The sequence below is a fragment of the Leucopleurus acutus genome (assembly GCF_964270905.1).
Source record: "Leucopleurus acutus genome assembly, chromosome: 1".
NCBI lineage: Eukaryota > Metazoa > Chordata > Mammalia > Artiodactyla > Delphinidae > Leucopleurus > Leucopleurus acutus.
Genome location: NC_139142.1, coordinates 2470413 through 2498098, shown reverse-complemented (window position 1 = coordinate 2498098; position 27686 = coordinate 2470413). Strand labels below are relative to the sequence as shown.

Genomic DNA, 27686 nt, shown 5'->3' with positions numbered 1-27686 from the left:
ACGAAGAGCGTGTTGTTTGGGGGGATCGGTGGGGGTGGAGCAGATACAGACCTCCAGGGGAGTCACACACTCTCCCATCTCCCACCCCCACCCCCAGCTATAAAAGCAGCCCCGCGTCGGCCGGTGGTCACTCTCTGGGGCAAGGGGTGGAGTGGGGGAGGCAGGGCAGGCAGCAGATCCGGAAAAGTAGCTCTTGCCTCGGAGGAAGTTGACCCTCCTCCCCTACCAAAGGCTTGGGATGAAAATAGCTTCTTCCTCTTTACCCTTCCCGGACCCCAGCCCATTTCTGTAAGTCCCCCACCCCATTTTTAAGTGTTCCCCTCCCCCTGTGACAATTCGGCTCCTTCACAGCTCTCCAAACGGCCATCCGGGACGGCAGGGACCCCGCGCCCCGACTCTGCTACCGGGCAGGGGCAGAGGACCCTCTCCTCCGGCCTCGCAGGCGCGGCGCGCCCCGAAACTCGGGCAATCGCGGCGACTTCCAACCTCCCCCCACCAAATTAGCAGAAAGCGCCACTAAACCACCTGAGCTCCTACACTGCTTTCTTCTGCTCTGGGGGTGACTGTCACCTGGGAAGCCTGTCCCCTGCACCAGGCTTCCCCCGGCGCTGAGTGACCCCCAAATCCCTTGGGAAAGGTGGGGGGCGCAATTAGTTTCTTCCAATTAGTTTCCTCTCTTTGTATAGAACCCATTCAAACTGTGAGATGTAATCCTCCGCGCGAGGGGGAAAGTAGTCCCAACCTTGCATTCAATTTCTGTTCTCGTGTCGCGTATATTTTACTTTTTGAAACCGATGGGATCCTCAGTGGAGCCCTTCGGAGAACGTGGGGGCAGAGGCCGGGGGGGGCGCGCTCAGGTGAAGCGGGGGACCGGCAGAAGGAGGGGGCGGGGAGGACAGCTAACTCCTCGCTATTGCCTAGAGAGATGGATCATGGGGCGTAGAGAGATTGCAAACCTCAAACCACGTACAGCGGGCGATACGCGTCAACCGAACCTGACCAACGGAAGCCCGGAGCCTCCCCCCCCCCGCTCTCCCGCCCCGGCCCCTTGGACAGACTGGTACGCGGAGCCAATCTGGCTGCCGCTCGCCGTCCAAATCCCACAAGAGCCAATGGGAGCACGCCGGGGGCGGAGCCAGCCCGCGCCGGGTTGGGCTGCGCGCGGCTTCCCCCGCTCGCCCAGGCCCCGCCCCCCTCCCCTCCCGCTCGCTGCTCCTGGAGTAGTTAGTGCCAGTGAAGTGCGGGCGGCGATGAGAGCGAAAGTTGCGCTCGGCTCGGCGCTGGGGGCTTGAAGCGGCTCCGCTCTCCGCCCGCTAGGGCCGCCCCAGCCCCAACTCGCGCCCGCGAGCTCCGGCCGCGCCCGCCCGCCTCCGCGCCCGCTCTCACTCCCTCCCCCGGCCCGGCGCCCCCTCCTCAGGAGCCGCGGGTCCCCGCCACTTTCGCCCGGTCCGGGCCCCCGCCGATGCCGGCCATGGTGGAGAAGGGCCCCGAGGTCTCAGGGAAGCGGAGAGGGAGGAACAACGCGGCCAACGCGGCCGCCTCGGCCGCCGCCGCCTCGGCCGCCTCCGCCTCCGCCGCCGCCTCCTCGGCCGCCGCCGCCTCCTCGGCCACCGCCGCCTCCGCCTCGGCCGCCGCCGCCCCCAATAATGGGCAGAATAAAAGTTTGGCGGCGGCGGCGCCCAATGGCAACAGCAGCAGCAACTCCTGGGAGGAAGGCAGCTCGGGCTCGTCCAGCGACGAGGAACACGGTAAGTGGCAGCCGCCCGCGCCGCCCCCGCCCGCTCGCCCGCTCGCCCGCCCGCCCGCTGACCTCCTCTCTGCTTCCCCGCAGGTGGCGGCGGCATGCGGGTCGGACCCCAGTACCAGGCGGTGGTGCCCGACTTCGACCCCGGTGAGTAGCGCCCCAGCCCGGCCGGCCGGCGACCCGAGGGGGCGGACGGCCTCGGACAACTTTCTTTTTGCCTGTGTGGGTCCTGCTGTCCGCGGGGAGACACCCGCGCAAGGGTGTCCTGCTGGCGTGCCTGCCCCCGGGGAGGCCCCGGTCGCCGCGGCGGGTCGGATTGGAGGCGGCGGCGCGCAGCCACACCTGGCCACCTGGCCCGGGGGCTCCGGCGTCCCCGGGTCGGCACGAGCCGCGCCGGGGCCGGGCAGGGGCGGCCGCGCCGGAGAGTTAGTGTCCTGCGAGCGCCTGGGCTTGGGACGTCCTCGGACCCGTTTCTCCCCTGCGGAGGGTTGCCCCGCATGCCCTTTCCTCGTCCTGCCCGCCCCTGGACTCCTGCCTGGCCCCGACTCCCCTCCCGTCTTGAGATCTCCCAAAACCAGTTAATAAAAGAAGTGTGCTTCCCAGAGGGCGCCTGCCCGGGGAAGAGAGACTGGCTGGTGGCAGTTTGATTTTAGGACCTATTTGTAAATGTGTGTGTATTCCCCCGCCCCGCTTTTTTTTTTTTTTTTTTTTTTAAGGAACGGGTTGTGAAAGATTAGAACCTTCAGAAGCTTTAGCCTAACAAATGATGTCCGCCTCCAAGAAATCCCTACCCCCTAGCTTGGAACATTTGCTACTCTTGCTGCTCTTCTGTGTGGAAGCAGATTTAAAGTACCAGAAAAATCCAATCAGACAAAGGAATTCGTCAGTGAGATTCTAGCCTGTCTCCGTATAAGATTATCTTTAAAAGATTGTTGGCATGGAAAATGTTTGAAAGGACGTGGGTTTTCTTTCAGAAATAAAACTCAAAAGAGAACCTTGTGGAACTGGAGTTAACAGTCCTCCTGGTTGGAGGGCTTTAGAACTGAAGGTTCTCTATGTAGGTTATACCACGAGTTTGAGAAGATAAATGCATAAATGCTTTTCCTTGGAAACAAGACTGCAGAAAATTGCAAGGATCTAGCCCTTGAAAAAGGCGATTGCTCTTAAGCTGTTATTTAGGTATGAAACTCTGGGTGTTGGAAGTGAAAATACATAGGGATCCCTGAGTGAGCTCTTGGGCATTCTGGAAATAAATGACCTTTCCCGTATTTGCCTTCTACATTTTAGTCTGTTGATGATTTAAATCTCTTAAAGTATATGTAGTCTACCGCCCAGGTTTGTATTCCTTTTAACTTATGTTAGTCTTTTTGATAGTTTCCCCTTCCCCCGCGTCTTCCTTTTTTGGTAGTCACTTCTCATTTATAAGAGTGACAGGATGGAACTCCGAGACAAGGCTTTTTCTCTTCTGTGCATGCCTTCTCCATTCCATGGTTGGCCACCAGGGGAAGCATACTGTTTTTTGGTTACAGTTGACCCTATCTTCATTTTGTAGGTCAAGTCCATCTTTGTTTTAATACACAGAACATAAAGCAAAGCTTGTCACCAAGTTTTCCCCACATATTTAAAAAAATCAACTTGTATATTTTAGTTTTAGTAAGTTGGTCAGTTTTTTGGTATATTTTGTTTATGTTTGTTTTGAAAGCTTTATTTAAATATGTTGGATGTGACTAAAGAAAAGGGCATATTTGATGGCAACAGCAAGAATTAGAATTCTGACATTCTTCTAAATATTGATGTCTAGCTCAGCATTGTTAGGAATGAGCCTGATTTCTTTGGAGTTGTTCTCTTTGAAACAGCACATGTAATAGGATCATATTTTGAGCTGGAATAGATGGAATAGATGCAAGCATAAATTTGCTAGAGACCAGCCATTCTAAAAAGTAAAACACTGTAAATGTTTTGCTGCATGGTCTTGCTGTCAGTTGATTGGGTCTTGGCATTAACATTTCGTATTTTGTGTTTGTTTTAATCTGGAAAGGAATCCAACTGGTATGAAATAATTTGAAACCCTGTTTTGCCAATCTGAGCAGTGGGATGAATTCCTAGGTATGGCTGGAAATTGTAGGACTTTACTGTTTCCTACTGATTTATTTTTTTAGGTGTGTTCTCATTTAACTTAAAATCTAAGAAAAAAAAAAAAAAAAACCTAAGGGACGGGGCTTCCCTGGTGGCGCAGTGGTTAAGAATCCGCCTGCCAATGCAGGGGACATGGGTTCAAGCCCTGGTCCGGGAAGATCCCACATGCTGTGGAGCAGCTAAGCCCGTGCACCGCAACTACTGAGCCTGTGCTCTAGAGCCTGTGAGCCACAACTACTGAAGCCCTCGCGCCTAGAGCCCATGCTCTGCAACAAGAGAAGCCACTGCAATGAGAAGCCGGTGCACTGCAACGAAGACCCAACGCAGCCAAAAATATAATTAATTAATTAATTGATTTTTAAAAAAATCTAAGGGACGGGGAGACTTCCATTTTGGAATAGAAATGATACAACGATTTTGTTTCATGGCAAAAAATTTTTTTTTCGGTCTTTAGACTTAAGACAGTTTCCTTCCATGAGTACAAGTTAGGAATAATATGGAATTGAGATTGTGATTGTTAGTTTTTTTTTTCCCTGCCTGAGTTTTGAATATTTGTTTATTTATTTATTTATTTTTACAAATTTGAACAGACCGGTAAGTGTGAAACTCATCAGGAAACTGATTTTTTTTTTTTTTTTTTTTTTGGCGGTACGCAGGCCTCTCACTGTTGTGGCCTCTCCCGCTGCGGAGCACAGGCTCCGGACGCGCAGGCTCAGCGGCCATGGCTCACGGGCGCAGCCGCTCCGCGGCATGTGGGATCTTCCCAAACCGGGACACGAACCTGTGTCCCCTGCATTGGCAGGCGGACTCTCAACCACTGTGCCACCAGGGAAGCCCAGGAAACTGATTTTTTAAAAAACTATCTCTGTAAAGATGTATGAGTGGAAGAAGTTGATTTTAATTTTTTTTAAGGTCAGATTTTATTTACCCACAGTATCCCAACTTGACCCTATTTAGCTTTAAAAGCGAATGGTTGAAACTAGATCCACCTGATACTCCCTGTATAGCCCAAAGAAGATTTGTCATCCCTCACAAGTAGTGAGTGAAGTGGATAGAGCACTGCCATCCTAAAATGCTGATTCAGTTCTTATTATCTAAGGAAGACCTAAACTGGATCACTGGATCAGAACTTGGTAGTTAAAATAACATCTGTGTTTATAATGATGGAACAAGTTTTATCAGTTAGATTTAAAAACAAGACCAGAATGCAGTTCCATATCTTTACCTTAGTCTTTGTTCTCATGTGGGGTCCAGACCGTCTTTCCATACTCAGTGCCATAGTGTATGCTGAGTCGTCTTTGGTTTCTTTTATTTATTTTTATTTTTTATTTTTTAAAAAATTTATTTATTTTTGGCTGTGTTGGGTCTTCGTTGCTGCATGCAGACTTTCTTTAGTTGTGGTGCGTGGGGGCTACTCATTGTGGTGGCTTCTCGTTGCGGAGCACAGGCTACATCTAAGCGCACGGGCTTCAGTAGTTGCAGCATGCAGGCTCAGTAGTTGTGGCACACAGGCTTAGTTGCCCCGTGGCATGTGAGATCTTCCTGGACCAGGGCTTGAACCTGCGTCCCCTGCATTGGCAGGCGGATTCTTAACCACTGTGCCTCCAGGGAAGTCCCAGCATGTGTTATTACTGTCAACTTCTGTCTGTGCTGGTTTTCAGTATCACAGTTCACTAATAGTAAAACTAAGACTCTTACAGAAGAGGAAATGTTAATGGTAAATATTTTTGAGGTAATAGCCCTTTAAACATGCACCCTGTATTTGGAACATTGAATCCAGTATATTTAATCAGATTAGAAAATTTGTGGTTGTCATTGGCTCAACTGTCACTTCAGAGTTGACTTGTATTAATAAAATGTGTTATGCTTTAACGTGGAATAATTTTTCTGAACAGGGTGTCTTGACCTGCTTTTCATTTCTTCTTACTGGTGGTTCTATGTACCTCTTTGAACACATTATTTGCTATACTTTAGTTTCATTGTAAAAATCAATTTTAAAGATACCCCAAAATTCATAAGTTACAGTGAATGCTTTGTGATGTAGATGTACTTTGAGGTAGTGTTCACCCAAATGAGAGGTCAGGGTAATGATAAACCCTGTGAGTGATCACCTTCATGATGTAGTGAAGTAGGAGACACTTAAAACTGGTTGTCGGGAGGCTGAATGCCCTGTCTCTGTGGTTAAGAAGGTGGTTTAAGGTCGAGCTGGTCATTTTATCTCTGGAGCCTCAGTTCCCTCCATTATGAATCAGGGATCTTTCCCTCACTTGTGGCCTGTGATTGTGTCAGTTATAGTCATCTTTTTAATTTCCGGCTTCTTTCAGAAGCAGTATAGAGTAGACTGTGAGAGCTTGGGCTATGAGAATCGTCAAACCCAAGTTCAGATCTTGGCAGTGCCTCTTGACGACTATGTGTTGCCCCTGGGCAAGTTACTTTATTTTTGCTTTCATCTGTGAAGTAGAGGTAGTGGAACTTCTTCCTCAAGAGAAGAAATTAACTGAGCTAATACATGTAAAATGTCCAGCGCAGTGCTTGGCACAGTGAGTGTTAAGTAAACATTGTCTGCTAACTTATTCTAATTATCGTTTGTGGGACTTCAGTTGCCAAGCAGTGGTCCCCGCGTTGCCTGCTTTACTGCAGAGGTAAGACTGAATTATAATGAAGCCGTAGATTTGAATGTGAATCATGCACTGTGATAGTTGAAGAAGATTACTTTTAAGTTACCTGCTGCAATTTAGGTAAATATTCTTTCCTGGAAGAGGGAGAACTAGTCCAATACTTTTATATAGCAGAAAAGTACACTGAGATCCAGAGAGGATAGGTAAACCTGTTCAGATCAAGTTTCTGGATAGTACAAAAGAGACCTTGAATCCATCCCTGGGCCAAAGTGAAGTACACATTAACTGTGTTCTGAGTTAGGGAGTTTTTGCTCTAAACTTTCAAGTTCTTGTCTTTGAGAGTTAATGTTTTCGAGGTGAGGTTCTTCTGCCACAATGTTCCCTTCTGTGGGTGATGACTGTGATTCAAAGGTTAGCTGGTTGAGGCTGATCAGAGCAGAGCTGTTTTAAAAGCAGTGTTGAAAGTCCTTGGTACTGAAGAAATTTAGGCTTACTCTTAAAAAGCTATTTTCCTTGGTGTTACAAAGTTCTATGGGGCAATTTAGTTGCAACTAACTTCTTAGTCTTTGGAGATGAAACATTAGAGTCTATCCAAGTTACTGTATTCTCCCCCAGTCTATTTTACTTTTTATATTTTACTCTCTGCTATATAGATTGTTGTAATTAATTTGTAATTTAGCTCTCACTTTCTTCTGAGCCTTTCTTTAGAGGTTCCATGCATAATGTAAAAGTAAGAAATAAGGCTTGTATTGGTTTTTATATTTAAAACAGAACTGGAAATCCCTTTTGTGGAGGGAGTCTCTGTAGCAGCACAGTAAAAGTTTGAATAAGGTAGGAATTGGGGATTGAATGCTGATTCAGTGATTTGGAGTGAGTTAATTCCTACAGCTTTAAATAGCAATTATGGAAAATATTTGTGACCCTAGAAATGATAAGGGGTAATAATTGTAATTTAACAATTCCTTCTGTTTTGTGTTATGGAAATTCTTCTAGTACATATATCTGTCTTCTGGTTGAGCTTTATGTTTTCTGTTGTTGATTTTAAAAAAAGTATTTAAAAAATAGAATGGTTTAAGGTGACAAAAGGTGTTTTGCTAAAATGTTTGAGACATATTTTAAAATAACATTAAAATGTCATTTAAATGAAATGTTGACAGTAAACCCTAAAACTATTTTTTTTCAAATTAGTCAAATTCTTTAAAGATGATGATCTTAGTAAAAATCGCACAGTAGACATAATTCTTTGAAATTTCTGGATTTTCCCTTCCTTGGAGTAATGAGAGAGAAAATTGTAGTGTCCGCCCAGTCCAGCCTTCCTGTGTTCTAGATGAGGAAAGTAAGGCCTGCGGAGACAAAGTGACTTGTATTTGTCTTTCAGTCACTAAACGTATCTCCAGGTAGACTTGAGGCCAATGAAGCCAAACTTAAAACTCTTAATGTTTTAGAGCATTGTTACTGCATACAATAATTGGGAACGGTAATACGGGTGCATGATTTTAGAACCAGGAGTAAGAGTTAAATTCCTAAAATTGAAGTGATTAGATAGTGGTTAGATGTTGGAATGTCTTTGCAAATTATCATAAGGTAGGATAGCATTGTAAAGATAGAGTTATTTTAAAAACCCATTCAAATAAAAAAGAATAGCTACAGTTACATGCCCACCACTGTGATTAAACACTGTTGATATTAGGGCATATTTGCGTCAGGTGCAGGTAGAGGCTAATTCTTCCACTCCTGCCTTCACTAATTGGAAGTTGATTTTTGTTATCCCTGTGGTAGTTTGCATCCTCTATGAAGCAGATGCCAAGATAGAATTAGCCGTGCAAGAGTGTCACAGGGGTAAATGCCTGTGAAGATAGAGAGGAGAGGAAGAAGGTTAGGTGGCAAAGCCTTCAGAATGGGTGCAGGTGTGACACCTGTGAAGGAAAACAGAAAGAAGGATGATTGATTATTGGACCCGGGAGCCTCAGATTGCAGTGCAGCCAGAGCACAGATTGTTAGAGTGCATTAGGCAGGAAAGGGCCTGCCCTAGAATGCCGGCTGTGTTCAGTCATTGGCCTGGCGTTGGTATGAATGCTGCAGTGGACCCCAAAGGTGCTGGGCAGCTGGGGCTGTCAGCTAATTACACTTCTCTCAGCTCTTTCTCTCTTGAAGGGAGATCTGAGTGGCACGCTCTCAAGGCCGGCAGAATGCCCATGTGTGTTTTTGTACTTCAGTACGTACTTAAGTGTGAAAAGCAATATGTTTTGTTATTGTCAAAGTCTTTTTGTAAATGGAATTATTTGTGCATATTCATTTGCTTTGGTGTTTTCCAAACAAGTACATTGCCACTAACAGGCACAGAAAATTCCTTTCCTTCACCCAATTTTCACTAAGGTGTTAGGTTTATTAACTTTTTGCAGTACTGTCTTTTTGTGGTTTATGTTGGCATTTTTCTAAATTACTGGTGAGGTTAAGTGTGCTTTTATTATATGTTTTTTTGGCTACTTGGTTTCCTTCTGTGAATATACCTTCTGCTCTTTTTCTGTAGGGTGTTCTTTTTCTTACTGATTTGTGGGAGTTCTTTATATATTTGGATACTGATCCTTTATTAGGGTTACATATGTAGAGTTTTTTGTTTTCTCTCTAGTATGGGGGTTGATTGAGTTTCTTTTCAGGAAGGAATAAAAATATATCCCTGGTTGGATATGTTTCTGCTCAGAGACTGGACTTGGTACATAGCTCCTATAATAATTGTCACTAGGACTCCTGGTTTAAGATGAATGTCACTGAGAATTGACACATCTTTTTTTGTTATGTTTCAACTTTATTCAGTTCATTTGGTGTACTAATTATTAACCGATTGACCTAAATTTCAGTACCAGATGACTTGAAAAGCTCTGATATAATTTCTGTCCAGCATCTAGTTATAACAGCATACCAGTTAGAGGTTAAAGTTACAGCTTTAGTTTCCACGATGGTCAGTTAGTTTCCTATAACAGGTTAACGTGCTGTGGACTAAAACCAAATTCAGCTGTCTTATGGGTTTGTCACTGATGATAAGCGAGTGGGCGAGTGTGTGCATGGGGAGGTGCAGCTAATAGAAGACCCTTGAAGGAATGATTTGTCAGTGCCAGGTTAGTGTAGTGCTGGCTGTGTGCCAGACTGGTTTGAACACTTTATACCTATTAATGGTTTAACACAACGATCAAAACAGTCATATCAGGTAAAGTTGTTATCACCATTTTCCATCTGAGGAAACAGAGGCATGGAGAGGCTGATTGTTATGGTTCAACCTAGTAACTTGCCCAAGGTAACCCATTCTAAGATGCCAGCTGTTGTCGGAAGCACCATTATTTTATATGTCACTAAGAAAGGAAAAACACCAAGATCGCATTAAGTGTAAGTTGCTGTCAGATTTCTATCTAGTGTATTTCAGGGAGAGCCAGCCAGAAATCCTCTTTAAGAAAAAACACTTAGGAGCAATACTTTATTGGATGAATTGCTTAGTCATTTCCATGTGGTCCCAGGTATTGTGGAGTTTTATGTTTAGGGTTGCCAGAGCCTGCTTCATGTCCAATTACATTCCCCCTCTTTCTGGAAGTGAAAACACAAATGAAATGGGAGGTATCTGGCTTGGTTGACTGGGGCAAATTGGAATGAATTGCTTTACTCCATGTATGTCAAAATAGTCATTTTCAGAGTGTAAAATACAATTGTTTTTTTTGAGGGGAGCGATTTCTTGAGATTGGATGACATAAGGTTACAATGGACCCTGTTATTTTGGTTACCCTTTAGTTTAACAGTTGAGTATAACTTCTAAATATCTATCCCTCCCATATGTTTTTCTGCAGATTCGCACTGAACTTGAGCTGTGGAATGAATTTAAGAACCAGGTCTTAATAAAGTGTGAAAAGATACACAAATTAAAATATCTAAGAGAGCATTTTAAAAAAACCCCTTAGTTTCACCCATACAGCTATCTGGTTAGTGTTGTTCAACAACTACTTTTCCTCCCTTGCATATTATTCCCATCCTTCCTCCCCCATCAAAAAAACAAAAACCAAACTAACCCTGCCCTGCCTCCCCCCAAATCCCCAAAGTATATATTGGTGAATTGTATTCTATTTTTCAAAGACCAGAGTATACTTAAAGAAAATTGTAAGCTTTATTCTGTTTGTGAAGTTTGCCATGTTTGATTTGATCATAGTGTAAGTTAACTAAGGACTAGTTTTTGTCTGCCCAGAACCCCAAGGTTTGCCTTGTACATTTACCGAGGGCACTTGGGTGAGTCTCTGCTCCTCAAGTTTGGCCATGGTTATCCTTTTCAGCAGTTTCATCTAGTGACTAAGAAATACTACCTGATGGCCCTATTTATGCCTGAAAAGGTTAATTAAAATTTTGGGCGTTGGTTAAACATTCTGTTCACTTAAACTGTGCTGTTTTACACGCATACATACTCTTACTGAAGATTGCAGATCCTGCTTTACTGACATAGAAGCTTCTGGGCTTGGGCTAGTTCTGCTTTCAGACTTAGTGTGGATATAGGGCGATCAGGATGGTAAGAAGAGTAGGGTAAGTACTTGGCTAGTCTGGTCTTACTCGGTTCCATAAAGTCTTGGTGGTGTCATGTGCTTCTGCTTTCTTAGTTTTTTGAGCCACCAATTCGGTTTAAATATCTAAAGGTTTCTCTTCTCATTTGATGTAGCTGAATGTGGTTCTGCATTTAATAACATTTGTGTGCACTGACTGACTTACCTTGAATAGGCATTTTGTAATGGACAGTTGATAATTAAGCACCAAGTTTAGTTAAAAAATGGAAACCCAAGGGAAAAAATGAGCTTTAAAGTTGCATTTAAAAGCTGGTTTTCCCTGTTTTCTGTGCCTTTTTAGTAATGAATTTGTATGAATTAGAGATACACATCTTAGATGCATTCTTAAAAATTTATTTTTATCAAGGTGAATTCATATGACATAAAATTAACCATTTTAACGTGAAGAATTCAGTGGCATTTAGTACATTTACATTGTGTGCACCCACCACCCACACCATCTAGTTCCAAAGTGTTTTCATCATCCCAAGAGAAAACCTCATCTCCCTTAAGCGTCTACTTCCCCTTTCCCACCCCCCCCCCCACCCCATCACTGATGAGAGCACACAGAGGGTGCTGTGAGGCATGGTGAGGCGGGGTCACCTGACCCTGGGGTGGAGGAGGGGCATTGAAGAAACCAGGAAGAAGTTTTAGGTGAAGTGGTCCTTTGAGCCAAGCCTTAAAAATAGGAGTTTTTCTGTGTTTATGATTTTATAATGTTTATTAATTTAAAAATTAATATATATAAGCTGTAAATGTTAAAAAATTATTTTGAAAATGCTAATCTTTCTTAAGAATTTCAATCTAGATTTTCTTTTAAATTGTCTTGAGCTGTGCTGTCCAGTAATATAGCCACTAGTGATCTATAATTTTTTTTTTTTTTTGCGGTACGCGGGCCTCTCACTGTTGTGGCCTCTACCGTTGCGGAGCACAGGCTCCTGACGCGCAGGCTCAGCGGCCATGGCTCACGGGCCCAGCCGCTCTGCGGCATGTGGGATCTTCCCAGACCGGGGCACGAACCCGCGTCCCCTGCATCAGCAGGCGGACTCGCAACCACTGCGCCACCAGGGAAGCCCCGATCTATAATTATTTGAATTTAAATTTATTAAAATCAAATAAAATTAAAAATTCAGTTGTCACACTAGCTACATTTCAAGTATGTAGCTATTGGCTGCTGTATTGGACGGCGCCGAGTAGGACATTTCCATTATCCCAGAAAGTGCTGTTGGACAGCACTGATCTAGAGGTTCTGATGAAAGCTTTGTTTTTTATAATTAGTTCAGTAGTTTTGCCCCTTTAATCAAGGTGCATGATGAAATGTGATATTGGAACAGCCGATAAATATTATGATGGCTGTGTACTGAATTCCTCTAGTGGAGTATTTGTTAAAATATTGCTATTAAGGTATTCAAAACAGGCTTCTTGAGAAAGCAAGTAGAAATTGAAAGCTTGGAGAGGTTTGTTTTTTGAGGTGGTTATTTAGTACCTAATTAAACCAAAAGGATGATTAAGATATAAGGCTATATTGAAGATAAATGTAGGACTTAAAAAATCAACAATATGAAGGCTCAGCCTTTTTTTTTTTTTTTTAAAGGGATCTTTATTTTCATTTATTTATTTATGGCTGCGTTGGGTCTTCTTGCTGCACGGGCTTTCTTTAGTCGTGGTGAGCGGGGGCTACTCTTCATTGCGGTACGCGGGCTTCTCATTGTGGTGGCTTCTCTTGTTGCGGAGCAAGGGCTCTAGGCACGCAGGCTTCAGTAGTTGCGGCATGTAGGCTCAGTAGTTGCGGCGCGTGGGCTTCAGTAGTTGTGGCACGAGGGCTCAGTAGTTGTGGCTCTTGGGCTCTATAGCGCAGGCTCAGCAGTTGTGGAGCATGGGCTTAGTTGCTCTGCGGCATGTGGGATCCTTCCGGACCAGGGCTCGAACCTGTGTCCCCTGCATTGGCAGGTGGATTCTTAGCTACTTTGCCACCAGGGAAGCCCTGAAAAGGTTAGGTTCTTAAAACAGCTTTATTGAGGTTTAATTGACATAAACTATACATATTTACACATACACAGGTGTGCATATATTAGGCTGTTTGAAGTCCCACTGCTTACTGATGCTCTGTTCAGTCTTTTTCTTTCTTTTTGTAAAATAAATTTGTTTATTTTATTTATTTTTGGTTGCGTAGGGTCTTTGTTGCTGCGCACGGGCTTTTCTCTAGTTGCAGCGAGCTGGGGCTACTCTTCGCTGCAGTGTGCAGGCTTCTCATTGTGGTGGCTTCTCTTGTTGCGGAGCACAGGCTCTAGGTGTGCGGGCTTCAGTAGTTGTGGTGCGTGGGCTTAGTTACTCCGCAGCATGTGGGATCTTCCCGGGCCAGGGCTCAAACCCATGTTGCCCGCTGGCAGGCAGATTCTTAACCACTGCACTGCCAGGGAAGCCCCTCTCTTTCATTTTGAAAGCTTTCTATTGCTATATCTTAAAGTTTGCCAGTCTTTCTTTTGTAGCCTCTAATGTGCTGTTAATACATGTATTTTTTTCATCTTCCAGGTTTCATATCTAGAAGTTTGATTTGGGTCTTTTAAAAAATTTTTCATTTTTTTATTGAAGTATAATTGACTAACAGTGTTGTGATAGTTTCAGGTGTGATTTGGGCTTTTTAAATGTATCTCATGTCTCCTGAGCATACCTAGCCTTGCCTCAAACTTCTCAAACACTTTGCAGTACAGTTGTAATTGTTTTAATGCCCTGGTCTACTAATTCTCCCATCCACCTCATTTCTGAGTTGGTGTCAACTGATTGATTTTCTTCCTCATTATGGGTTGTCTTTTCCTGTTTCTTTGCTTGTTTGGTAATTTTTGTTTGGATGCCAGACATTATGAATTTTACTTTGGATGCTGGGTATCTATATTCCTATAAATATTCTTGCGCTTTGTTCTGGAACGTGGTTAAGTTCCTTAGACATGGTTTGTTCATTTCAGATCTTGCTTTTAAGCTTTGTTAGGTGGGATCAGAGCAGCATTTAGTCTAGGGCTAGTTATTTCCCACTACGGAGCCAAAACCCTCTGAGTACTTACTCTACCCAATAGTCCTTTAATCTGAGGTTTTCCACTCTGGCTGTTGGGAATAGGCACTCTTCTTGACCCTGTGTGAGCCTCATGGATTATTCTTTTTATTCTTTTGAGTAGTTCTTTATTCAGATACCTCAAGTATTTTCTTCAGAGGCATGTGCTGATCAGTACTATGCTGAATACACAAAGAGGAGATCTCTGGAGTTCTCTTTCTGTGCAGCTCTCTCTTTTCTGGTGTCCTGCCCTACAAACTCTAGCTGCCCTGGCTTCCTTGGCCTAAGTTTGCCTCCTAAACTTGGAGAGATTGCCTGACTTTCCCTGGGTTCTCTCTCCCTGTGCTGCCAGTTGGAAACTCTCTCCAGGCAATAAACCGGGACAGTTGTAGGATTTACTTCGTTCGTTTCCTGTCTCTCAGGGATCGTTGTACTCTGTTGCTTGGTGTCCAGTGTCTTGAAGACTGTTGCTTTGTATGTTCGTTTTTAGTTGTTCATAATGACAGGGTAAATCTGGTTCATGTCACCCCACCTTGGCTGGAAGCAGAAGTCTAGATTTTTTAAAAAAGAAAAGTAGAGGAATTGGTTATATTTCCTTTTTTAAAGAAAACATTAGTACGCATTTACACGTTATCATTTACCCCTAATCTATTTCGTTTCTTCTTGAAGCTGTTAGGGCTTTTTTTTTTTTTTAATTGAAATATAGTTAATGTACAATGTTATGTTAGTTTCAGGTATACTACATAATGATTTGATATTTGCACACATTATGAAATGATCACCAGGATAAGTCTAGTAACCATCTTTCCCCATACAAAGTTATTACAATATTATTGACCATATTCCTTATGCTGTATATTACATCCCCATGACTGGAGGTTTGTACCTGTTAATCCCTGTTACCTATTTCACCCACCCCCACCCCATCCCTTCTGGCAACCAGAGTGTACTGCCTGTATTTTTTTCTAGGAGTTGTATGGTTTCAGGTCTTACATTTAAGTCTTTAATCCATTTTTGAGTTTATTTTTGTATGTGGTGTGAGAAAGTGGTCCAGTTTGATTCTTTTGCATGTAGCTGCACGATTTTTCCAACACCATTTATTGAAGAGGCTGTCTTTTCCCTATTGCATATTCTTGTCTCCTTTGTTGTGGATTAATTGATTGTATAAATGTAGGCTTATTTCTGGGCTCTCTATTCTGTTCCATTTATCTGTGTCCCTGTTTTGGGGCCAGTACCATACTCTTTCGATTACTGTAGCTTTGTAATGTAGTTTGAAATCAGGGAACATGATAACCCTCAGCTTTGTTGTTTCTTCTGCAAATTGCTTTGGCTTGTTGTGGCTTTTAAACTTTTAAGTTTGGGTTTTATGTTCATGGAAGCATTCTGTAAATAGAATAATAATAATGCTTTTAGAAACCAGAATATCAAATTTTATGTTTTCATATAGCCACTGTTCATTTCAGTGTTCATGATAGAGTGCTTAGTCTGCCTACTCATTGAAATCTGATGATTCTAGCCAGAATTTTCCAAAGCAGGATTTTTTTTTTTGAGTTCACTATTCTTTATAAAATATATTATTTAAAAAGTATTCGTTCTAATAAGAACGAATACTTTTTCAGAGAAAAGTATACTTTTTCAGAGAAAAGTATACTTTTCTCTTTGAAAAGTATAATTTAGGAAATATCTCATTCTTGGACTGTCTTAGACTTCCATCTTGCTGAGATGTAGTAAGTATTTGTGTGTGTGTGTTCCTTTTGAAGCACTTCTTACAGAATTTTTATTGTTTCCTAGTCATTTTCAGCTCAATGCCTTTTAGATTTCGAACATCTGGCACTTTCATATGCCATATATTGATCCTCCTAAACTGAATTAGGGTTTTATATAACTGATGAACTATCATTTTGAGTCCTTGCTGGTGTTCTGCTTGCTTGGCAATGGGTCAGTTTCCATGGCATTGCCATTTTTGTACAGTATTGTTAGTGGAGCAGAGAGGTTGGGGGTGGGCATGCAGGCCCCTCACCCTGCTAAAGCGGGGTAGAAGCTGGAGTAGCTGAGCTTTTATTTAGTTTTGCATTTTAAGTTTCTAGATCATTTTTAAAGTAAGAGTTGTATTGCTGTAAAAAAGTTTTGAAACCACACTTTCTATCTTATTAAGAACAAGTAGCAGTAGCAAAGTGAAAGTGTTGATACCAGTGATTTGAAGTTTAAGTTCTGCAGACTTTCATGCAGTTAAGACAAAGCTAATAATCATTAGGCATTCTATAAGCATGCAACTTTTGCCTCAATTAGACACATTCATTGGTGGACTGTGTTTAATTGTGAAGGAAAAAACCAATTTAAGAACATGTATGAAATTAGAATTATGCTCTGGAAAAAGTAAGATGAGATGTAATTAGGTGTTTTTTAGTTTTAGCTTTTCAGGAACGTAATTCCCCTCTGACACATCTATTGTCTTGCTTTTTACACATTGCACTTTTGTACATACTTTTAGGAACTCGTGTGTGAAAACGATGGACTCCTTTTACGTATGGTGGTCTAAGAACACTAATTTTTCTCTCTGTTACAGGATTTTACACTTATATAGTTTTCCTAAACATTAATGAGTTTGCTTTTTTGCTTATGAATAATTTGAACATGTAGAAAACAATAGAAATATTAATGAGTCCTGTATGTCTGGCAACCAGGTTTAATAATTGTAAGATTTTTTTTTTTACTTATTGTATTTTTTAATTTCTGGCTGCGTTGGGTCTTCGTTGCCACGTGCAGGCTTTCTCTAGCTGCAGCGAATGGGGGCTACCCTTTGTTGCGGTGCACGGGCTTCTCATTGCGGTGGCTTCTCTTGTTGCGGAGTACAGGCTCTAGGCGCGCAGGCTTCAGTAGTTGTGGCACGTGGCTCAGTAGTTGTGGCTCACGGGCTTAGTTGCTCCGCAGCATGTGGGATCTTCCTGGACCAGGGCTCGAACCTGTGTTCCCTGCATTGGTAGGCGGATTCTTAACCAGTGGGCCACCAGGGAAGTCCCTATAATTGTAAGATTTTTGTCATCTTTGCTTTAGCCAAAAAAAACTTTTTTGGCTAAAGTTTAGTAAATTTGCTTTTCCACATTACAGAAAATGAAGTTGCATATTAGACTTATTTATTGAATACTTACTATATCCAGTAGTCATAAAATGTCTCGTCTGGTGTACGTGAGTGCTGTGTGATAAAGTCTGCCTGTGCTCTGACAGCCTGGGGGCATGGTGGGATGAGGTGAGGTGGTTGAAATTGGATGGGAGGGCTTTCCCGAGGTGATCCTTAGGTAGGTCTTGAAGGGCATATGAAGGGAAGCTCTCCAGGCTGAGGGATCCATATGTTTAGATCCTGTGGGTAGAGAGGATGTGACATTTTTGAGGAAGTTTGATATAATTGAGGCTTGGGGACGCAATCAGGAAAGTGGTGGAAGGTGAAACTATAGAGGTAGGCACATGACAGATCACAAGGGCCTTGTGTGCCAAGCTAAGGAGCTTATTTTATTTTTAAATAATAGCTTTACTAAGATACAATTCACGCACCATAAAATTCACTCTCTTTTAAGTGTACAGTTTGGCAGTTTTTAGTATATTCACAGAGTTGTACAACCGTTACCACTGTCTAATTTCGTTTTCATCACCCCCAAAGAAACCCTCTACTCAACTAGCAGTCATCCTCCATTTGGAATTTATTTTAAATGTTGTTTAAATGTTTTTATTTATTTTTTGGCCACGTCGTGTGGCTTGTGGGATCTCAGTTCCCTGACCAGGGTTTGAGTCTGGGCCACAGCAGTGAAAGTGCGGAGTCCTAACCGCTAGGCCACCAGGGGACTCCCTATTTTATTTATTTATTTATTTATTTTTTGGCTGCGTTGGGTCTTCGTTGCTGCACGCAGGCTTTCTCTAGTTGTGGCGAGCAGGAGCTATTCTTCATTGCAGTGCGCGGGCTTCTCATTGCGGTGGCTTCTCTTGTTGTGGAGCACGGGCCCTAGGCACATGGGCTTCAGTAGTTGTGGCTTGTGGGCTCTAGACCTCAGGCTCAGTAGTTGTGGCGCACGGGTTTAGTTGCTCCGTGGCATGTGGGATCTTCCTGGACCAGGGCTCGAACCTGTGTCCCGTGCATTGGCAAGCGGATTCTTAACCACTGCACCCCCAGGGAAGGCCCCTATTATATTTTAATTAAAGTATAGTTGATTTACAATATTGTGTTAGTTTCAGGTGTACAGCATAGTGATTCAGTATTTTTGCACGTTATACTACATTGTGAGTTGTTACAAGATAATGGTTATAATGCTTTGTGCTCTCAGTAACTCCTTGTTGCTTATCTATTTTATATATAGTATTTTGTATCTGTTAATTCCATACCTCTAATTTTTCCCTCCCCCCTTCCCTCTCCCCTTTGGTAACCATGAGTTTGTTTTCTATATCTGTAAGTCTGTCTCTGTTTTTCATATACATTCATTTGTATTATTTTTTCGATTCCATATGTAAGTGATATTATAGTGTGTCTTTCTCTGTCTGATTTATTTCACTAAGCATAATATTATCTAGGTCCATCAAGTTGCCGCAAATGGCAGTATTTCATAGTTTATGGCTGAGTAATATTCCTGTGTGTGTGTGTGTGAGTGTGAGAGAGAGAGAGAGAGAGAGAGAGTTTGACATCTTCTTAATCATATTGTCTGTTGATGGGCAGTTGGGTTGCTTCCAAGTGTTGACTGTTGTAAATAGTGCTTCTAGGAACACTGAAAATATATATATATTTTTTTTTCATGTATCTTTTTGAATTAGTGTTTTCTGTGCTTTTGGAGATATATCCTGGAGTGGAATTGCTGAATCATGTGGTGGTTCTATTTTTAGTTTTTTAAGGACCCTCCATACTGTTTTCCATAGTGGCTGCACCAATTTACATTCCCACCAACAGTGCACCAGGGTTCCCTTTTCTGTCTACCCTCTCCAGCATTTGTTGTTTGTAGACTTTTTGTTGATCATTCTGACTGGTGTGAGGAGTTACCTCACTGTGGTTTTGATTTGCATTTCTTTAATAATTAGTGATGTTGAGCATCTTTTCGTGTGCCTGTTGGCCATCTGTATGTCTTCTTTGGAAAAATGTCTATTCAGGTCTTCTGCCCATTTTTTGCTTGGGTTGTTTGGTTTTCTTTGATACTGAGTTGTATGAGATGTTTGTATATTTTGGATATTAACCCCTTGTTGGTCGCATCACTTGCAGATATTTTCTCCCATTCTGTAGGTTCTTGTTTCGTTTTTTCAGTGGTTCCCTTTGCTCTGCAAAATTAAGTGTTTTTTTTTTTTTTTTTTTTTTTTTCGCTGTATGCGGGCCTCTCACTGTTGTGGCCTCTCCCGTTGCGGAGCACAGGCTCCGGACGCGCAGACTCAGTGGCCATGGCTCACGGGCCCAGCCACTCCGCGAAATGTGGGATCTTCCCGGACCGGGGCGCGAACCCGTATCCCCTGCATCAGCAGGCGGACTCTCAACCACTGCACCACCAGGGAAGCCCTAAGTGATTTTTAATAACCATTTGTCAGTGATTCCCATTGCTGTGCAAAATTAAACGAGCTTTAATAACCGTTTAAGACTTATGTCTCTTAAAAATAACACATTAATGTTTGTGTTATGGAAGCAATAGTGTAATATTTTTGTGAAATACTACCTGCCGTACTGACCATGTGTTTTAAAGCTACACTGCCCCACTTAGGAGTCATTGCTCTTCATTGAGCAAGGCTGGAGAGTTTTAAGCCACAGAGTGCTGTGAATGTGATTGCAGTTTGGAAAGATCATTGGGTGTGATGAGGAGAGCTTGTGGGAATGAATTAACGGAAGGTAGAGAAGACCACTTATTTATTTAGAAACTTGTAAATGAGCATGTACTATGTGCCAGACACCTTTGTAGGCACTGTGAACAGACTAGACATACCAGCCCTCATGGAGTCAAGTTCTGGTGAGGGAATGCCGTGGGGGTAGGAGGGAAATGAGGTTGTGTTGGAAAGCTCTAAAGCGGTTACAGTAGACAGACTGTAATGATAGATTTAATGTGGGGTACAAGGAGGCGTCGACAGCTCCTAGGATTTTGGCTTAAGTGACTTGGTGATTGGTGGTGCCATCCCCTGAATAGGGGATGTAGCAGTTTTGAGGTTGAGATACCTGCACATAATAATTCAGGCAACATTTATGGAGAATTATCATGGACTCTTCTCCCATCTCTCCTCTAAGTTGCATCCACCTCGTCTGTCTTCCTGTTGTACCTTGTTACTTACTTCTGTCGTAGTACTTCTCTATCTTTAGGAAGTATTAGCTTCTACGTCTTCGCCACTGCCCATTGAGGGTGGGAACTGCCTATATCATTTTCGTATCCCTGCCTACAGACCATCTCTGCTAGCTTGGAGAATATGATTGCTTCTTACTTGCCTCCACTGCAGCTGTCCTCCTATAAGCCATCATCATCTATAACTTTAATTACTGAGGTTGCCTTCTAGTAAGTCTTCTGCTTCCACATGTTAAAATGTAAGTCAGTATGTTTCTCTACTGCTAAGAACCTCACAGTGGCCCGTGTTTCATTTAGGGTAAAAGTGAAAGACTTCACAACGACCTTACAAGACCTACTTAGTCTGGTTCTTGTATGACTTTTATGACTTTTATCTCCTTTCCTTCTTACAAATCTTTGCTTAAGTGTTACCTTCTCAATGAGGCCTGTCTTGACCTACCTACCTATCCATCTGTAAGTATGTTATCCCTAAAATACAGACAGTCTAGCGTCATACTGTATTCTTTCAACTATTGATATTCTGGAAAAAGCAAAACTACATAGACAGTAAAAAGATCAGTGGTTGCCAGAGGTTAGAGGAGGAGGAGGAATGATTAGGCAGAACACAGAGGATTTTTAGGGCAGGGAGAATACTCTAGGATACCATAGTAATGGATACACGTCATTATACGTTTGTCCAGACTCATAGAGTGTACACCACCAAAAGTGAACCCTAGTGTGCTGTGGACCTTGTGTGATTATGATGTGTCAACACAGAGTCGTCAGTGGCAGCAGATGCCCCACTCTGGTGGGGATGTTGGTAATGGGAGGAGCTATTCGCGTGGGGCAGAAAGTACGCGGGAATCTGTAATTTCCTGTTGATTTTGCTGTAAACTTAGAACTGCTCTAAAACGACAATAACAACAAAAAATCTAACCACAGGTAGCACGATCAAATAAAATTAATATTTGTTCCTTAGTATAATTAAATCTCCAGTTGTCTCTTTTTAAATAGTTGTTTAGATCAGCATTCAAACATGATGCACATGTTGCATTAAAAAAATAGGTTTATTGGGACTTCCCTGGTGGCGCAGTGGCTAGGAATCCTCCTGCCAGTGCAGGGGACACGGGTTCGAGTCCTGGTCTGGGAAGATCCCACATGCCACGGAGCAACCAAGCCCATGCGCCCGTGAGCCACAACTACTGAAGCGCACGTGCCACAGCTATTGAAGCGCGAGTGCCTAGAGCCTGTGCTCTACAACAAGAGCAGCCGCCGCGATGAGAAGCCTGCACACCGCAACGAAGAGTAGCCCCTGCTTGCAGCAACGAAGACCAAACACAGCCAAAAATAAATAAATAAATAAATTTATTTTTTAAAAAAAGATTTATTGGGACTTCCCTCGTGGTCCAGTGGTTAAGACTCCGAGTTCCCAATGCAGGGGCCCGGGTTCGATCCCTGGTTGGGGAACTAGATTCCACATGCATGCCACAATTGAGAAGTCCACATGCCACAACTAAGGGCCTGCACTCTGTAACTAAGATCTCAAGTGCTGCAACTAAGACCTGGTACAGCCAAAATAAATTGATAAATAAAATATTAAAAAGTAGCTTTATTGAGGTATAATTGACATTCAATAAACGTCATATTTAAAGTGTACAGTTTGATTAGTTTTTTTTTAAATTTATTTATTTTTGGCTGCATTGGGTCTTCGTTGCTGCGTGCAGGCTTTCTCTAGTTGCGGTGAGTGGGGGCTACTCTTCATTGTGGTGTGCGGGCTTCTCATTGCAGTAGCTTCTCGTTGCGGCACACGGGCCCTAGGCACGCGGACTTTAGTAGTTGTGGGCTCTAGAGCGCAGGCTCAGTAGTTGTGGCGCACAGGCTTAGTTGCTCCGTGGCATGTGGGATCTTCCCGGATCAGGGCTCGAACCTGTGTCCTCTGCATTGGCAGGCGGATTCTTAACCACTGCACCACCAGGGAAGTCACAGTTTGATTAGTTTTGACATATGTATACACCTGTGAAATTATCACCACAATCAAGATACTGAATATATTCATCAACCCCCACCCCCAGATTTCCTCATGCCTCTTTGTGACTCCTCCTACCTTCCTCTCCTCCCCCAAGCAGCCGCTGATTTGCTTTCTGTCACTGTAGGTTAGTTTGCATTTTCTAGAGTTTTATATAAATGGAATCTTAAATTATGTACTGTCTTGTCTGGCTTCTTTCAGCATAATTAATTTGAGACTCATCCACATTGTTGCATGTGTCATTTGATTATTCTTTTTTATTGCTCAGTAGTATTACCTTGTATGGATACACCAGAAATTTTTTTATTCATTCACCTCTTGATGGACATTTGAGTTATTTCCATTGTTTGGCTATGACAAATAAAGCTGCTGTGAATAATATTTGTGTACAGGTCTGTGTGTGAACATATATTTCCTTCTCTTGTGGGTAAATGCTCAGGAATGGAATCATATAGTAGTTGTATACTTAATTTTTTTAAGAAACTGCAGACTTTCCCAAAGTGGTTTTATAATTTTACCTTCTTACCAGCCGTGTATGAGAGTTCCAGTTGCTCCACAACCTTACTAACACGTGCCATGGTCATTCTTTTCAATTTTAGACATTCTAATATGTGTGTAGTGGTATCATATTATTATTATTTATTTATTTTTTTGCAGTACGCGGGCCTCTCACTGCCGTGGCCTCTCCTGTTGCGGAGCACAGGCTCCGGACGCGCAGGCTTAGCGGCCATGGCTTACGGGCCCACCTGTTCCGTGGCATGTGGGATCTTCCCGGACCGGGGCGCGAACCCGAGTCCCCTGCATCGGCAGGCGGACTCTCAACCACTGCGCCACCAGGGAAGCCCCATATTGTGGTTTTAACTTACATTTGCCTACTGACAAATGATATTGAACACTTAAAAAATATGCTTATTTGTCATCCCCGTGGCTGCTTATAAAGGTTGACTTCACTGTCCTGGCTCCATGGCCTGGAAGCTCTCTCAAAGCAGGAAGCTGGGACAGCAGTAGGGCTGATCTCCTTTGTTTCCCTTTTTTCTTTTTTTTTTGGACTGTGTGGGCTCTTCATTGTGGGCTTCTCTCTAGTTACGCCAAGCGGGCTTCTAGGCTTCTCTCTCCTTGTGGTGCACAGGTTTAGTTGCCCCGCAGCATGTGGGATCTTAATTCTCCCACCAGGGATCCAACCCGCGTCCCCTGCATTGGAAGGTGGATTCTTAACCACTGGACCACCAGGGAAGTCCCTTGTTTCCCATCTTTCAAGGATCACTGATGTGCGTTGTCTGGAAGACCATTGTTTCTTATATTTTGTTTGTTTGTCTGGATTTTTCAGGGAGGAGGGTAAATCTGGTCTCTGCTACCATCTTGGCCAAAAGCACACACATAAATCTTAATTTGTAGATTTTCCCGTCTTTGTTTTTGATTTCCCTTGTAATTTAGTTGTAGAAAACCACTAGATTGGTTGAGTTTCCCTCATTCTGGATTTTCTGATTGCATCCCTGTACTGTTTTTTTTTTTAAACTAGGCCATTAAAATTTTTTTTTTTAAACAATAGTTTTCTTGATGACTGTAGACATGTAAGGCTGATTGGTAGTATTCAGAAATATCAGAGTAATGGTTTCCTGATTGGTGTGTAGTCTTCAATAATTATAAGGAGTTATTTGTATGTATCTGCTGTCAAACCAGTAAGACTGCATTTATGCGTCCGTCATTTTCAGGATTGTTGGTAACCTGGGCATATTTTCCCCAGATGACCTTGCCTCCGTGTGTCACTAGGCCCAACTTGCTCACGTTCACCTCAATGACAGTACCTTTGGTAATAACACCCAAAGTTGTATATAGTGGGGATGAGGGATTCTTCTTCACTCCAAGTATTGGCAGGCAGAAGGTGGCTTTCAGTTCAGGATGTGTTATGTGGGCCTTCTTAAAACGTAATCCCATTGGCCTAATATGAATCTTTCATATTTAGGTGGTTTTCGAGTAAAGCCATCTCTAACAAAGCAAACTTTAGTAACCATCCTCTTCCAAGCTTTCTTCTTTCTCTTTCCTGTTCGAATAACTTTTAATACTTCTGTTTCTCCCTGGGCACGAACTTTGGGCAGTGGGACTTCCCATTTTCCCTCTTTCTCTTTTTGTTTTTGTTTGATCATATTGGAAAGTACTTTAGCTCGAGACTGTCCCTCTCTGTCCAGTAGATATGCAGGTACTGCTCCTTGTGGAGTCTTTTCATCGTTCTTCTGTTTGGTGTTTCTTTTTTCATGCATCTTAATAGTCTTTTTCATTTGTATTTTCTCAGCATGGCGGTTTATGGTAGAGCTTAACTTTCCGACCAGTCATTTTTTTTGCCTTCTTTGAACGTTCATGAGCCTCTAGATCTTACTTCTTTTTCTTTTTCTCGTGGTAATCCAAACGATATCCATACCGCTTACAGGTGTAACTCGATACATTCATTTTGTGGCATGCTGACGGCGGCCGAGCCACCGGGGGCGCGAAGAAGCTCTCAATTTTCTGGTCTTAGAGACCCACCCCCTGTACTGTTTTTAACATGTTCCTTTATCCTTTATGTTTTCTATAAACTGGTGGTTAAATTTAGAGAATTGATCAATTTCTGATTAAAATTATTTTGGGCAAGAATAATTCAGAGGAGATATTTTGCCCATCCTGTTTAAATGAAAACCTCCATTGCACTCCAGTCCCGCTTATCCTGGTATACTGTTTCTTATTTTCATAGTACCTAGTAACGTAATATAAATGTACGTATTTGTTTAATATCTGTTCTAAAACTTAACCTCCATAAAGGCACAGGTTTTTGTTTATGCTGTATTCCCAGAGTCTAGAACATTGTTCAGCACATACTTGGCACAAAGTAAAAATCTTTTGAACGAATAAATGAATGAAATACAAAGGCACAGAACTGGTGAACTCTCATTACCATTCATAGAAAAGTAACATTTTCTTTGGATAGAATAATTGTGCTTAACAACACTATTAAAGACAATGTAAAATTTTCTGGAACTGGGGCAGTTAGGAACTCTAGAGGTGGACTTTGGAGGAGGGCTGTGTAACCAGCTCTACTTCTTCCTCTGAGAATAACCCTCCTTCTGGTAGCTACCAGAGATTTATTGGCTCTTTAAAATCCGAGCTCAGAGTCGCGCAGCCTTTTTCAGGGGATCAAGAAAGTGTTCCTCTGCTCAGAGTGAGACTGCTACTCTGCCAGCCTAGAGGCTTCAACAGAAGTTGAAAGGAAGCCCCAGAACTTCAGATGTTCCTGGCGAGGTCCTCACCCCACCTTCCCCTCCCTCAGCACTCCTAGCTTCTCTGTCGCTCTCTGCCATTGGTATTGATCTCGTTATGTGCTTTTTAATTTTCTTCTTCTTTTTGGCCGTGCAGTGTGGCTTGTGGGATCTCAGTTCCCCGACCAGGGATCGAACCTGGGCCATGGTGTGAAAGCCTGGAATCCTAACCACTAGGCCACCAGGGAAGTCCCATATGTTCTTTTTTCTTGGTTATCAGTCACCAAGAAGGCCAGGATTCCTAGGTCATCCCCTTGTTCTATAGGCTTTAATCTCTAAGACACTGTACATTTTTTTTCTGATCGCATCTCGCACCCCGGACCTTCTCTTGACACTTTTACACGGAGCCTTCTGAAACTCAGGGTACACCAGCAGAATCCCCCTAATCCTCAATTTCTTTTGTGAATGTTCCTCACGTTCTTGTTCTTACTGCAAATTCGTTGTCTCCTGATGGCACTATTTTCCCTGCAGCCCTCTCACGTGGTACTTGCCTTTTCCCCTACATTCCTCATATCACTGTGCTTGGAAGTGGGATGTCTTCCTTGTTCTGTATTGCCACTCCTGTACCATTTTCTTCTCTTCCATAAAAACACCCACAGTGAATATGATGTCATCAGATTATACCACTCACTACTGCTTTTTGAAGCTTCTCCAAAGGTCGCTGTGGAGGATTGAACCCCTTATTATGGAGTCACTCTGTATCTCTTGTAATGCTTCTTACCTCATATCAATATAGTTACGCCAGTTTCTTTTTGTTAGTGTTTGCGTAGTGACTTTTCATCTTTGTGCTTTCAGTCTTTCTTTATTCTTATGTTTTAGGTATGTCTGTACACATTTTTATCCAAATCTTAAAAGGAAGTTTTTGCTTTTATGTAGGACATTTAGTACCGTTTACAGTTTCTTTTAAGTATTTGCTCATATATATGTAGTTAGATCTACTGATTGAAAGCTTTCTATTTATTTGACCCACCTGTTCTGTTTCTTTCTTGTTCCTTTGATCTTCTTTTGCATTTAGTGTTTATTATTATTCTACCCTGTCTCCTTAGCTTGGTAGTTATATGCTCTTTTTCAAAATACTGTTCTCTTAATGGTTTTATTTTGGTTTGCAAATTTTTTTTATTGTGGTAAAATACACAGAAAATTTACCATCTTTAATCATTTTTTTTTTTTTTTTGCGGTACGCGGGCTTCTCACTGCCGTGGCCTCTCCCGTTGCGGAGCACAGGCTCCAGACGCGCAGGCTCAGCGGCCATGGCTCACGGGCCCAGCCGCTCCGCGGCACGTGGGATCTTCCCGGACCGGGGCACGAACCCGCGTCCCCTGCATCGGCAGGCAGACTCTCAGCCACTGCGCCACCAGGGAAGCCCTTTAATCATTTTTAAGTGCACAGTTCGGGGTATTAAATACATTCATGATGTTGTGCAACCATCACCGCCCTCCATCTCCAGAACTCTTTTCATCTTGTAAAATTGAAACTCTATACCCATTAAATACGCTCCATTCCCTCCTCTCCCAGCCCCTGGCACCCACCCTCCTACCTTCTGTCTCTCTGAATTTGACTGCTCTAAGTACCTCATATAAATGGAATCATACAGTTGTTTTTTTTTTTTAATTCCTTTGGCATAATATCCTCAAGATTCATCCATGTTGTAGTATATGTCAGAATTTCCTTCCTTTTTAAGGCTGTTTAAAGAACAGTTTTGCCAGATACAAGATTTTTTGGTTGATGGTTTTTTCCTTTTAGCACTTTGAATATATTGACTTACTGTCTTCTGGCCTCCAAAGTTTCTGATGAGAAATCTGCTTATAATCTTATTGAGGATCCTTAGAATGCGACGAGTCATTTCTCTCTTGCTTTCAAGATTCTGTCTTTGACTTTCACAAAGTTTGATTGTTTCTGCTGTACAGCAGAGTGATTCAGTTATACATATATATATGTTCTTTTCCATATTGTTTTCCATTATGAGTTATCACAGGATATTCAGTATAGTTC

At 42.8% G+C, this 27686-nt stretch overlaps 1 protein-coding gene and 1 pseudogene across 2 annotated transcripts; one reads left to right on the top strand and one right to left on the bottom strand.

The window, feature by feature from the left end:
* Window positions 1-1292: 1292 nt before the first annotated feature.
* Window positions 1293-1964, top strand: LOC309961809 (uncharacterized protein). Its single transcript, XM_082839291.1, has 2 exons — window positions 1293-1748; window positions 1832-1964. Exons 1-2 carry the CDS (start codon window positions 1463-1465, stop codon window positions 1897-1899), a joined length of 354 nt encoding a protein of 117 aa, XP_082695417.1. The 5' UTR covers window positions 1293-1462; the 3' UTR covers window positions 1900-1964.
* A 21479-nt stretch (window positions 1965-23443) lies between these two features.
* Window positions 23444-24862, bottom strand: LOC309976939 (ribosome biogenesis protein NSA2 homolog; annotated as a pseudogene). The gene has a single exon. The product of its transcript is annotated as a ribosome biogenesis protein NSA2 homolog (transcript).
* Window positions 24863-27686: the final 2824 nt, after the last annotated feature.

Coding starts and splice junctions, on each gene's coding strand:
- LOC309961809 (XM_082839291.1), top strand. CDS start 1,463: ATGCCGGCCATGGTGGAGAAGGGCCCCGAGGTCTCAGGGAAGCGGAGA. Junction 1,749..1,831: donor GTCCAGCGACGAGGAACACG/GTAAGTGGCAGC, acceptor GCTTCCCCGCAG/GTGGCGGCGGCATGCGGGTC.